General features: G+C 46.1%; 1 protein-coding gene across 1 annotated transcript; it reads left to right on the top strand.

Moving 5' to 3' along the window:
• The first annotated feature begins 652 nt into the window (after positions 1 to 652).
• Positions 653 to 1024, top strand: LOC139266665 (histone H2B 1/2-like). Its single transcript, XM_070884253.1, has one exon. It carries the CDS (start codon positions 653 to 655, stop codon positions 1022 to 1024), a length of 372 nt encoding a protein of 123 aa, XP_070740354.1.
• The last annotated feature ends 13386 nt before the right edge of the window (positions 1025 to 14410 follow it).

The following is a 14410-nucleotide window of genomic DNA, read 5'->3' as shown; positions in this document are numbered from 1 at the left end:
GGCTGTGAAGTACTTTTGAGCATCCTGAGGTTATGAAGGGTGATATATAAATGCAAATTCTTTCTTTTAAATAAGTATAACCACATTGAAGGACCGAATTTCACTATCAACAGAGTCAGAAGAATGATGGACGATCTGTGTAAATTGACAATGCTTAATTAAATTCATGCTCCCAGGATAATTCCTTCAATCACAACTAAAAATACAGGATTCAATTTTCAAACGTTTGTCTTTTTTGAACATCTTGTGAATCGAGAACAAAATTTGATCGCAGTCTGCAATCATTTTTTTTTAAATTACATATTGTGTGGTCACACATTCAGTGTCGCAAAGAGGTTGAGCAATTTGTTGTCAGACCTCTGAACCAGCTACGAGTTGTGTGCAGGAATAGTCTGGGAATAAGCTGGCTATAATTTCTCCTTTCCCCTGGGAAAGCACTTGGTGTCCCTTCTGCACATCTCCATGGAGATATGGCTGAAGTTAGGAACTTTGCATGTGGGAGAATCGAATGTGAATTACATAGAATTTTACAGCACAGAAACAGGCCATTCGCCCTACGCTGGTATTTATACTTTGCATGAGCCTCCTCCCACCCTGTTTCATGTAACCCAATCAACATATCCACTATTCCTGTGCCAGACTCAACAAGACGATGGCTGACGACAAGAAAACAGTTGCCAAGAAAGGCGGCAAGAAAACCATCATTAAAGTGCCTCCGAAGGGCAGCAAGAAGTGCAGAAAATGGAGGAAGGAGAGTTACTCCATCTACATCTACAAAGTGATGAAGCAGGTTCACCCCGAAACCGACAGCGCCTCCAAGGCCATGGGCATCATGAACTCGTTTGTGAACGATATTTTTGAGTGCATCGCGGTTGAGGCTTCCCGCCTGGCCCATTCCAACAAGCGCTGCACCATCATTTCCCGGGAGAGTCAGACCATTGTGCGCCTGTTGCCCGGGGAGCTGGCCAAGCACGCCGTGTCGGAAGGGACAAAGGCAGTATCCAAGTACACCAGCTCCAAGTAAAACTGCACGCTGTCCTGAAAGATAAAACCTCTATTCCTTTCTCCCTCATGTATTATCTAGCTTCCCCTTAAATGCATCGATGCTAATTGACACAAGCACTCCATGTGGTAGCGAGTTCCATATTCTCACAACTGCCGTGGAGCCTGCTGGGCCTCCAAAAAGCTTAGGATAACACAGACACAGCTTTTTGATGAAGACTTTTTGTGGGTGACATTGAGGCTTTGAAAAGGGTGCAGAGGAGAGTCATTAGACTAATTCCCAATTTAAAGCATTTTAGTTATAGGCTAAAAGATTTGGGACTCTACACTTTAGAGAAATGTAGACTTAGAGGTGATCTGATTGAGCTTTATAAGATAATGAAGGGCGTAGATTGTGTTCCAGTTGTTTCAATTACATAGGTTAGGCAGGACCAGAGGCAATAAATGTGTTGTATAAGGCCAGATCTGAGTTAGATGTCAGGAGGTGGTTGTTTTCCCAGGGAATAGTGGGCCTCTGGAACAGGCTGCCGTCTCGTGCAGTGAATGCTGATTCGCTGAATTCCATCAAGCGAGAGCTGGACCTGTTTCTGGCTGGGGTGGAGATCACCTCTTACAGAAGGTAGGTACTGCAGGAAATTCAGGGCCAGAGTGATCTCCTGGGCTAGTTTTGATGGATCAGAGAGGAATTTTCCTGATTTTTTCCCCCAATTTGGTCTGGGTTTTTTATACCTCTCCCAGGAGATCACATAGTTTCGGGTGGGGTGGAGTGCGTATATTGTGATATACAAGATATCGCAATTGTGTGGGTCAGACTCAGTAGACTTTAACTATCCATCATTGTTCGTATGTTTGACTTGTACTGTGTTCCCTAAGTGTGCGCCTGCTTAAAAACACTCCTAAAGGGCAATAAAATACCCTTAAAAGAGAGAAGATGACTTCACTCCTTCTGTTCAATACATTAATTTTAGCCACAGTGAAACTGTAATATTTCTCCAAAAAAATCAATACAAAATGTACAAAGTACAGCATGGCTAAAAAAATAAAAGTCCAACATAAAATTAAACAGCCTATAAGAAAAAGCAAGCAGCACAATTTGACAGACACACAATGTCTTACATTACCAAAGTGGAACAAGCATCTTGGTAGCATCCTCTGATACAATGCAATTTTATGGGCAAATTTAAGTCAACAAGAGAAGGCAGACCTTTTTATCCGATGCCGCACCTCATTAATTATCAAATGGCTTTAAAGTTGAGAAGAAGTGAAAGAAGCAATAGAAGCTGCACGAATTATCAGTGAAGGATATAAGGTAATTCTCTGGCCTGATCAAAGGAAGGCTCAGAGATAGCTTCAGCTATTGGTGAACTGAGCCATTCATTAATACAATGAGATTGTAGGGTAAATGTTAGGAATTTGTGTGCCCACTGTGGCGTGTGAATGGTGCTAGATGTTCCACTCATGACCGCCGAGCTATCACCCATCCATCACCCAAATAGGCAAGGTTTTGGGCGATAGTGATCTGAGTGGAATGTCTAGCCCATTAGATTTACAGTCCTTATTCTATCGAACTAATGCCCTTGTCTGACAGAGCTCCAATAACCAGGGTTTGCAGCTAGAAATGTGAAATTTTTACATATGCTTGGTGATCCATTGTCCACCCTCCCACCATAGGAATGGCAGCAGGCCATTCAACCCCTCAAGCCTACTCCACCATTCAATTAGATCATGGCTGATCTGCACCTCAGCTCCATTTACGTGCCTTAGCTCCATATCCCTTGATACCCTTGCCCCTCCTGGGTAGTCGTGGTGTTATGTACAATGTGATCATTATTGTAATGAGTGCAGTAAGAAATCAACATTTTTGGAAAATAAAAGTAACTATGAAGAAATAACTAGATCAACAGCAAATTTTATAAGGATCCTGTCATTGTTTTCTGTGCTTCCCTCTGGTTCTGCTGAATTTAACATTTTTATTACCATTTCTGTCTTTGTTTCCTGGCCACAGACAGTGAGATTGAGAGGCTAGCTGACTGTCGGCGCGGGTAAGTACCTGGTCGCAGCCATGAAGCAGACAGGAGGGAGGGAAGGGGGATCAGAAATGCCAGGGGGTTGCTGGGGGAGTGAGGATTGGAGGCCAGAGGAGAGATCGGAGGCCAGGGTCAGGTGAAGATCAGGATCTGGAGCAGAATGGAGGTTGTAAGAGTCGGGGTTTTTTGGAAAGATCAGGGGGAGGGGGGGGAATCGGAAGGGTGGGTGGGGGGGGGGGCGGTTGGGGGCTGGTGGGGAGATCGGAAGTAGGTAAGTGGAAAGGCTTCTGGATCCAGAAGCTCTCTCCTCCCTTTACCATTCCCTAACAGCACTGTGGGAGTACCTTCACCACACAGACTGCAGAGGTTTAAGAAGGTGGCTCATCACCACCACCAAGGGCAATTAGGGATGGGCAATAAATTCTGGCCTTGCCAACGATGCCCACATCCCGTGAATGAATTTTTAAAAACTGCGGATTGGATGCCCGCCCCATCGCCTATGTGAAAACTGGAAGTGGGCGGGTTGGGGGCGGGTTTCAGATTTGTAATATTTTTACATCCCACCTGACCCAAACCAACAGATTTATGGGGGTTCAAATTCGCCCCAATGTCTTTGGTGGCCTGGGGCACGAGTCTCCAAACCACACCCAACTCCCTTGCAATTGATAGCCACATCCAAGAAACCACTTCGGTGAGCGGTTTAAGTCAGTTTAGGGTAGGCAGCAATCGTTACTGGTGGAGGGATATACATGCCTTCCAGTGTATGATAAATAAGTGTGGTAGAGATGGCAGCAAAGGTGCAACAGCAAACTGTGTAGCACACAAGGTACAACTTTGGCATTGGAGTTCAGAAGAATGAGAGGTGATCTTATTGAAACGTATAAGATAATGAGGGGGGCTCGACAAGGTGTATGCAGAGAGAATATTTCCACTCATAGGGGAAACTAAAACTAGGAGACATAGTCTTAGAATAAGGGGCCGCCCATTTAAAACTGAGATGAGGAGAAATTTCTTCTCTCAGTGTTGTAAATCTGTGGAATTCTCTGCTCCAGAGAGATGTGGAGGCTGGGTCATTGAATATATTTAAGGTGGAGATAGATTTTTGAGCGATAAGGGAGTAAACGGTTATGGGGAGCGGGCAGGGAAGTGGAACTGAGTCCATGATCAGATCAGGCATGATCTTATTGAATGGCGGAGCAGGCTCGAGGGGCCAAATGGCCTACTCCTGCTCCTATTTCTTATGTTCTTATGTTCTTATGTAGTAGGTTGTGGCTGAACACAGTGGAAAGACGATGAGAGAATCTGCCAGTACATTCTTTGTCAAACAGATTACTCATAAAGTATAGTGTGATCTGGTTAGCAATCTCCTGAGTGAAGAAAATAACTGAAAACTGGTCATGATTTATGAGCTCTACCATTTGAGAGCAGATTCTGAAAGAGATTTGAGCCTCTTTCTTTATAAACAGTTTGGTTTTTCTTATATTTTCCTCAGTCTGTGCTGCTTCTATTTTATACACCTTTGAATTGTAGCCAAGGAAAGGCAGTCGTTTCCACATTCCACCTGTCATTGTGTGCCTACAGCCCTTGCTAATGATATCCATGTTTCTTCATTTCTTTCAGTAGGGTTCCACCTTTCTCTGCATGTGAAGTTATTGGAGTGCAGCAGGTCTCCTGTAATTTGTACTTTTCAAATTCCAGAAACAAATGGTGCCGATGTTCCAAATTTACAATATTTATCGAGCATCCACCTGTACATGAAACCAGTGACTGCACTTCAAAAGTACTTCATTGGCTGTAAAACGCTTTGGGACGTCCTGAGGTCAATGTAAATGCAATTTGTTTTCCTCTTTACATTGGATATTCACCCTTGTCTATTCTTCATTATGCTTTTTGAACTGTTCCACTGTGAAACCTTTTTACGTTAATGTGTGAACCTGGAGGAAGATCCATCTTTGATGCCTCAGTCATGAGGTGGGCTAGTTTAAATTGAATCATTCGGCCTTCATGAAAGCAATCTCATCGTTCCCAACAATATCTGGGACTATCTTATCCAGATGGTCCACCACAACCTGTGCTGGGATTTTGCGAACAGTTAAGCAAGGATCTCGGTCTACAAAAGCAAATTACTGCAGATGCTGGAATCTGAAATGAAAACAGAAAATGCTGGAAATCTCAGCGGGTCAGGCAGCAGCTGTGGAGAGAAAGCAGAGCTAACGTTTCGGGTTGATGACCCTTCGTCAGAACTCTCAGTCTGTCTTATTTGCTGACCTTCTGGGTTAAGTTCTCAGTTTTTCATTATAGCCCCTTATATGTTCATCTTTTTGCCAAAATGCAGATTAAAAGTGCATATTGGTGGGGTAGGGTAGCAATGGAGGAACGTGAACCTGCTGCAGAAACACCTTTTGCCTCTGATGCAGCACATTTGTCAGCAGGTATACCCGACAAGTCACTGCCGAATGTAACAATGATTCTTTCCCACTTGCTAATGGCTTTTAAACTATTTAATTAGCAGGCTATTCTGCCAGATGTTCCCTGGGGAAGTCGCACGCACCATGGCAGGACAGTGCAGGTTTTAGCGAATGGGCTTAGTGAGCGCCATCTGGAGATTCTAATTGATGGTGAAATCCTGTCGAGGCTAAGCGTCGTACTACAAGTGCTGTATGCGTGCTACATGGCTGGCAATAAATCATCACAGCTGAATGCTGTATCCAGCACTGCTCAGTCCTGAGAGGAAGTCATAAGAGGTTCTTATGAAAATGAAAGTAGCCCAAGGAAATGGAAAACCTTAGCAAGGAGTACCATGTGCAGTTCTAAGCTCTACACAATAGGAAGGATTTAAAGCAACAGAGAGGTACAGTGCAGATTCATCATGATGCTACCTAGTATGAGGAAATACAAATACAAAGAAAGACTTGAAAAATTGGGGCTGTTTTCATTCAGACAGAGGTGATTTGTTAGAGGTGTTTACAATTATGAAGAGATGGGCCATGTAGATAGAAACAGACTGCTTCCTGTAAAGTCCTGTCCCCTCAGTACAGATTCACACGAGGCATGTAGTGAAGTCAAGGTCACTCTGGACCTGCACCTTTATTTCACAGCTCTGGAATGCTGTACTTGCCTGAGACCTGTCCTTATATACCTGTCTCTTGCAAGTGCACCCCTGGTGGTAAGGTATGCTGGTGGTTACAGGTCATATCTTATTACAGTCATGTATAGCATGTTAGGATACAGTTATATATAATAATGTAAGATACATGACATACCCTCCCCCAAGGTCTTATTGTCTTTATAGGTTCAGTCTCTCAGGTGGTCTATGCTCTCGCGTGGAGCGTCTGAGTTGTGGTTCAGTTGTTTGCCTTGATGTCTGTTTTTCTTTGGGTGTGGTTGCTGGTATCTCGCCTGGGCTGTCTGTTTCGATTGGTGTGATTGTTGTTGACTCGCCTGGGCTGTCTGTTGGGATTGCCCTTTTCTCAGGTTGTTCCCTCTGTCTGTCCACCAGGTGTGGTGCGAGTTCCACATTGTAGTCTGCCTCTGGTTCCGCAGTGTTGTTGGTAAATCTGCTTTTGACTTGGTCTACATGCCTCCAGCAGGTTTTGCCATTGTCCATTTGTACTACCAGTAGTCTGTTTCCTTCCTTGCCCGTTACTGTCCCTGCAAGCCATTTGGGACCGCTGCCATAGTTTAGTACAAACACTTTGTCCCCTATCTCATTCCATCTCCCCCTTGAATTTCTGTCATGGTACTCAGTCAGCTTACGGCGCTTTGCCTCAACGATTTCGTGCATGTCTGGGAGGATTAATGAGAGCCTTGTTTTTAAAGTCCTTTTCATCAACAGTTGCGCGGGGGGGATCCCAGTCAGTGAGTGCGGACGAGATCTGTATGCCAGCAGCAGTCGCGACAGGTGACCCTGCAGCGTGGGACTTGGATTTTAAGCATGCCTTGTTTTATGATTTGCACTGCTGTCTCCACCTGGCCGTCGGAGGCCGGCTTGAACGGTGCCGTCTTGACGTGATTAATGCCGTGGTCAATTATAAAGGCTTTGAATTCTACGCTGGTGAAGCACGGACCATTGTCAATGACCAATGTGTCAGGGATTCCGTGCGTTGCAAACATGGTTGCGAGGCTCTCCACAGTGGTGGAGGTTGTGCTCGAGTTTAAAATGATGCATTCGATCCACTTTGAAAATGCATCTACAACTACGAGGAACATTTTGCCCATGAATGGGTCCGCATAGTCTACGTGCACCTGCAACCACGGTTTGGTAGGCCAGGGCCAGGGGCTCAGTGGAACCTCCCTGGGGGCATTGCTGAGTTGGGCACAAATGGTGCACCTTTGGACGCAGAGCTCCAAGTCCGCGTCAATACCAGGCCACCAGACGTGGGATCTGGCTATGGCCTTCATGAGAACGATGAAGGTGGAGCTCCCGGACAAATGCCTCTCTGCCTCGCAGAGGCATGACTACTCGGCTGCCCCACATCAGGCAGTCTGCTTGTAGTGATAGCTCATGCATGCGCCTGTGAAAGGGTTTTAATTCTTCGGGGCAGGCATCGCGAGTCACCGGTTAGGACATATCTTTTTAACTAAGGGTAACGTGGGGTCGCTGGCCGTCCAGGCTCTGATTTGGCGAGCCGTCATGGGCAAACCTGTGGACTCAAAGGCATTGATTGCCATGACTATCTCACAGTCCTGTTCGTCAGACCCTTCCGTGGTCGCCAGGGGTAGCCTGCTGAGCGCGTCGGCACAGTTGTCTGTGCCTGGTCTATGCCTTATTGTGTAGTCGTAGGACGCCAGCATGAGTGCCCACCGTTGAATTCGTGCTGAGGCGTTGGCATTTATTGCCTTGCACTCGGATAGGAGGGATGTGAGGGGCTTGTGGTTGGTTTCTAACGCGAACTTGGCCCCGAAAAGTCATTGGTGCATCTTTTTGACACCGTACACGCACGCGAACGCCTCCTTCTCTAACATTCCGTACGCGCACTCCGCCCGCGAAAGTGACCTGGAGACATAAGCTATGGGTTGTAATTTGCCCGCACTATTGACATGTTGCAAAACGCACCCAACCCCATACGCTGACACATCGGATGTGAGAACTAGCTTTTTACCTGGGTCAAAAAAAGTCAAAACACTGTTGGAACACAGAAGGTTGCATGACTTATTGAAGGCGCGTTCCTGGGCGTCCCCCCAAAACCAATCGCACCCATTCCTGAGTAGCACGTGGAGAGGCTCCAGCAGCGTGCTTAGGTTCTGCATAAAGTTCCCAAAGTAATTGAGTAGCCCGAGAAAGGCACGCAGTTCTGAGACATTCCGGGGCCTGGGTGCCAGGTGAATTGCTTCTGTTTTGGAATCTGTTGGGCGGATTTCATCAGCAGCAATCTTTCTGCCCAAAAATTCAACCTCGGGTGCGAGAAACAGGCACTTGGATTTTTTGACTCGTAGGCCTATCCGATCCAACCGCTTTAGTACTTCCTTCAAATTACGGAGATGGAAGTCAGTGTCCCTGCCCGTGATAAGTATGTCTTCTTGAAATACAACCGTCCCCGGGATGGACTTGAGCAGACTCTCCATGTTGCGCTGGAATATGGCAGCTGCCGACCTGATGCCGAATGGGCATCGATTGTACATGAAAAGGCTTCGATGTGTATTGATGGTGGTGAGTAGCTTGGATTCCTCGGTCAATTCTTGCGTCATATACGCAGATGTGAGGTCTAATTTTGAGAAAAGTTTACCTTCAGCCAATGTGACAAATAAGTCCTCCACTCTGGGCAGCGGGTACTGGTCCTGTAGGGAGACTCTGTTTATGGTAGATTTGTAGACCCCACAGATTCGTACGGATCCATCAGGCTTCATGACTGGGACGATGGGACTTGCCCAGTTGCTAAATTCCACAGGTGATATAATGCCTTCCCGCAGAAGCCTGTCTAGTTCGTGTTCAATCATTTCCCTCACCACATAGGGTACAGCTCTGGCCTTGTGATGGACCGGTCTAGCATCCTGTTTGATGTAGATTTTGACTTTGGCACCTTTGAAAGTGCCCACACCTGGCTGAAAGAGATGTTCAAATCGCTTTATAACTGTTGAGCAGGAGGCCCATTCGTCTAATGACATGGCATGGACATCATCCCATTTCCAGTTTAATTTTGCCAGCCAGCTTCTCCCCAGCAGTGCTGGGGGGGTCTCCAGGAACAATCCACAGGGGAAGTCAGTTCACTGTCCCTTTGTGTGTGACAGAGAGCATGGCGCTGCCGAGGATTGTACGATTTCTTTGGTATAGGTACTTTGTGTGGTGTCGACCCTTGTGAGTTTTTATGCGGCCACAGTTGTTCAAATTGTTGAGCGCCCATGAGAGATTGACTCGCTCCCGTATCCAGCTCCATGTTGACAGATATCCCGTTGAGTAGGACCCTCATCATTATAGGAGACGTCCTGTTGTAGGAGCAGCAGCCATTGATCGTGTTGACACACTGTACACCGGTGTCCCGGGTACTGTCCCCACCATCTTCTGGTCTGTTTTCCGACCCATCCGATTCGTATACCAACCGAGCTGCCATTTGTTTGCACTTGCGGGCCAAATGCCCTGTATATTCACAATTTCTGCAAACAGCCTGCTGAAATCGACATCCCCTTGACGAGTGCCCACCCCCACACCTCCAGCACAGACCTGTTCCATTGTTCAAAGAGTTCCCAAAGAATGAGCTGTGTCTGGCTGATCTCTCTTGAGCTTCTCTCAGTTTGTAGTTGATTGCTCGCATTGTGGGTTGATGAGGTGTGAAGGGCCATTCCTGTGGCCCTTGATGGCTTCTGCCTGCTGTCGAGAGCCTGTTCTCCCGGTTTTGTCTGTGTGTGGGGGTAGCAGCTTGTTTAGTGCTGTAATCTTCTTCTTCTGATATTTCGTTAGTTGTCGTACCTGCATTGTAAATCAACCTCGTTTCTTCTTCCCCTACCAAGAATGTCTGTGCAACCAGTGCTGCTGCCTCTAAGGTCAGGTTCTTGGTCTCAATAAGCTTTCGGAATATGCCTGCGTGGCCTATTCCTTCAATGAAAAAGTCTCTCAGCATTTCTCTCCTCAGTTCATCGGAGAACTCATATAAACTAGCCAACCTCCGAAGTTCCGCCACGAAGTCGGGTATGCTCTGGCCCACATAGCATCTGTAGTTGTAGAACCTGTGTCTGGCCATGTGTAGGCTGCTCGCTGGCTTCAGGTGCTCTCTTACCAGTGTGCTCAATTCTTCAAACGACTTGCTTGCTGGTTTCTTGGGTGCCAACAGGTCCTTCATTAAAGCGTATGTTTTCGAGCCACAGCTGGTCAAGAGATGGGCTCTTCTCTTGTCTGCCTTATCATCGCCTAACCAGTCTTTAGTTACAAAGTTTTGCTGGAGCCTTTCTATAAAGTCCTCCCAATTGTCTCCCACATTGTACTTTTCATCTGATCCATTGTTCGCCATTCTGTGGATTCTGTAATCCCGTAACCTGTCGCCACTGTAAAGTCCTATCCCCTCAGTACAGATTCACACGAGGCATGTAGTGAAGTCAAGGTCACTCTGGACCTGCACCTTTATTTCACAGCTCTGGAATGCTGCACTTGCCTGGGATCTGTTATAAGAACATAAGAACATAAGAATTAGGAACAGGAGTAGACCATCTAGCCCCTCGAGCCTGCTCCGCCATTCAATTAGATCATGGCTGATCTGGCCGTGGACTCAGCTCCACTTACCCGCCCGCTCCCCGTAACCCTTAATTCCCTTATTGGTTAAAAATCGATCTATCTGTGACTTGAATACATTCAATGAGCTAGACTCAACTGCTTCCTTGGGCAGAGAATTTCACAGATTCACAACCCTCTGGGAGAAGAAATTCTTTCTCAACTCGGTTTTAAATGGTCTCCCCCGTATTGTGAGGCTGTGCCCCCTAGTTCTAGTCTCCCCGACCAGTGGAAACAACCTCTCTGCCTCTATCTTGTCTATCCCTTTCATTATTTTAAATGTTTCTATAAGATCACCCCTCATCCTACTGAACTCCAACGAGTAAAGACCCAGTCTACTCAATCTATCATCATAAGGTAACCCCCTCATCTCCGGAATCAGCCTAGTGAATCGTCTCTGTACCCCCTCCAAAGCTAGTCTATCCTTCCTTAAGTAAGGTGACCAAAACTGCACGCAGTACTCCAGGTGCGGCCTCACCAATACCCTATACAGTTGCAAAAGGACCTCCCTGCTTTTGTACTCCATCCCTCTCGCAATGAAGGCCAACATTCCATTCTCCTTCCTGATTACCTGCTGCACCTGCAAACTAACTTTTTGGGATTCATGCACAAGGACCCCCAGTTCCCTCTGCACCGCAGCATGTTGTAATTTCTCCCCATTCAAATAATATTCACTTTTACTGTTTTTTTTTCCCAAGGTGGATGACCTCACACTTTCCGACATTGTATTCCATCTGCCAAACCTTAGCCCATTCGCTTAACCTATCTAAATCTCTTTGCAGCCTCTCTGTGTCCTCTACACAACCCACTTTCCCACTAATCTTTGTGTCATCTGCAAATTTTGTTACACTACACTCTGTCCCCTCTTCCAGATCATCTATGTATATTGTAAACAGTTGTGGTCCCAGCACCGATCCCTGTGCCATACCACTAACCACCGATTTCCAACCCGCAAAGGACCCATTTATCCCGACTCTCTGCTTTCTGTTAGCCAGCCAATTCTATATCCATGCTAATACATTCCCTCTGACTCCACGTACCTTTATCTTCTGCAGTAACCTTTTGTGTGGCATCTTATCGAATGCCTTTTGGAAATCTAAATACACCACATCCATCGGTACACCTCTATCCACCATGCTCGTTATATCTTCAAAGAATTCCAGTAAATTAGTTAAACATGATTTCCCCTTCATGAATCCATGCTGCGTCTGCTTGATTGCACTATTTCTATCTAGATGTACCGCTATTTCTTCCTTAATGATAGTTTCAAGCATTTTCCCCACTACAGATGTTAAACTAACTGGCCTATAGTTACCTGCCTTTTGTCTGCCCCCTTTTTTAAACAGAGGCGTTACATTAGCTGCTTTCCAATCCGCTGGTATCTCCCCAGAGTCCAGAGAATTTTGGTAGATTATAACAAATGCATCTGCTATAACTTCCGCCATCTCTTTTAATACCCTGGAATGCATTTCATCAGGACCAGGGGACTTGTCTACCTTGAGTCCCATTAGCCTGTTCAGCACTACCTCCCTAGTGATAGTGATTGTCTCAAGGTCCTCCCTTCCCACATTCCTGTGACCAGCAATTTTTGGCATGGTTTTTGTGTCTTCCACTGTAAAGACCGAAGCAAAATAATTGTTTAAGGTCTCAGCCATTTCCACATTTCCCATTATTAAATCCCCCTTCTCATCTTCTAAGGGACCAACATTTATTTTAGTCACTCTTTTCCGTTTTATATATCGGTAAAAGCTTTTACTATCTGTTTTTATGTTTTGCGCAAGTTTACCTTCGTAATCTATCTTTCCTTTCTTTATTGCTTTCTTAGTCATTCTTTGCTGTCGTTTAAAATTTTCCCAATCTTCTATTTTCCCACGAACCTTGGCCACCTGATACGCATTGGTTTTTAATTTGATTATCCTTTATTTCCTTGGTTATCCACGGCTGGTTATCCCTTTTCTTACCGCCCTTCTTTTTCATGGAATATATTTTTGTTGAGCACTATGAAAGAGCTCCTTAAAAGTCCTCCACTGTTCCTCAATTGTGCCATCGTTTATTCTGTGTTTCCAGTCTACTTTAGCCAACTCTGCCCTCATCCCACTGTAGTCCCCTTTGTTTAAGCATAGTATGCTCATTTGAGACACTACTTCCTCACCCTCAATCTGTATTACAAATTCAACCATACTGTGATCACTCATTCCGAGAGGATCTTTTACTAGGAGATCGTTTATTATTGCTGTCTCATTACAAGGACCAGATCTAAGATAGCTTGCTCCCTTGTAGGTTCTGTAACATACTGTTCTAAGAAACAATCCCGTATGCATTCTATGAATTCCTCCTCCAGGCTACCCCGTGCGATTTAATTTGACCAATCGATATGTAGGTTAAAATCCCCCATGATTACTGCCGTTCCTTTTTCACATGCCTCCATTATTCCGTTGATTAATGCCCGCCCCACCGTGAAGTTATTATTTGGTGGCCTATATACTACGCCCACCAGTGACTTTTTCCCTTACTATCTCTAATATCCACCCATATACCTGTCTCTTGCAAGTGCACCCCTGGTGGTAAGATATGCTGGTGGTTACAGGTCATATCTTATTACAGTCATGTATAGCATGTTAGAATACAGTTATAGATAGTAATGTAAGATACATGACATCACCCTCCCCCAAGGTCTTATTGTCTTTGTAGGTTCAGTCTCTCAGGTGGCTTCCTATGGGTCTGGAACAAGTGAACATAGATATAAGATTAACGGTAAGATAATTATGGTACAGTGCAGGGGAAATGTTTTTATACAGAGAATGGTGAGCCGGTGGAATGCACAACTAGAGTTACTGATTGAAGCAGAGATCATGGCCTTGAATTTCTTCAGAGCTGCTTCCACTCTGCCGCTGTAACATCACTGCAAGTGTGGCAGAAACCACGTTTACGCACATAATCGGAGTTCTGATGTACTTTCGGTGAAGTTCTGTCGGCAGAACGGGAGCCGGTTTGGGAAAATTAACCTCGCCTGTCAACATTTAAGAACTGGTTAGATAGTGGTTGAAGGAAAGGGGGATAAAGGGACTAAGACCACTGCTTGTGTCATCACCATCATCATAGACGGTCCCTCGAAACGAGGATGACTTGCTTCCATGCCAAAAAAAAAGGACGAGTTCACAGGTGTTTCAATGAAGAACCCGAACGACATCCTGAAGGGTGGAAGATGCCTGTGCGTGGATTTTTTTAACGTGGGGTGGCCGTTGCACACCAGCCACCACACGGGCTTGACAGAGCTAGGTCTTGGTCCAGTGGCAAGGATTACCCAAGACAACTGGAGACCAGCTCTGCTGCACGGACCTAGTGCGCACACATCTCGCAGTGTGGGCTGGCCCGTGCTGCCCCTGGACCCTGGCCCTGAACTCACGCCTCCCCTGGGCCCCGATCACATCCCTCCACAGTCTCTCACCGCTCCTTCGCCCCGACCTTGCTGCTCCCGCTGTACCTGCCCATGCTCCAATCACCTGCTGGCGTCACTCTTTGCTGCTGTAGCCCTCCTGCACCAGATCGCGCTGTATCTTGCAATGGTCTCCACGCGTGGAGGCCTCAACCTGCGAGGGACTATCAGCGGCAGGTCGGGGCCATAAAAGGAGCGGCGAGCGGACACTGGACAGCGTGCTTGTGTGGAGAATAAACAACAACA

Source organism: Pristiophorus japonicus, chromosome 7 (assembly GCF_044704955.1).
Source record: "Pristiophorus japonicus isolate sPriJap1 chromosome 7, sPriJap1.hap1, whole genome shotgun sequence".
Lineage (NCBI taxonomy): Eukaryota > Metazoa > Chordata > Chondrichthyes > Pristiophoridae > Pristiophorus > Pristiophorus japonicus.
The sequence above is the reverse complement of the archived record's forward strand: the minus strand, read 5'-3'. Positions and strand labels throughout refer to the sequence as shown.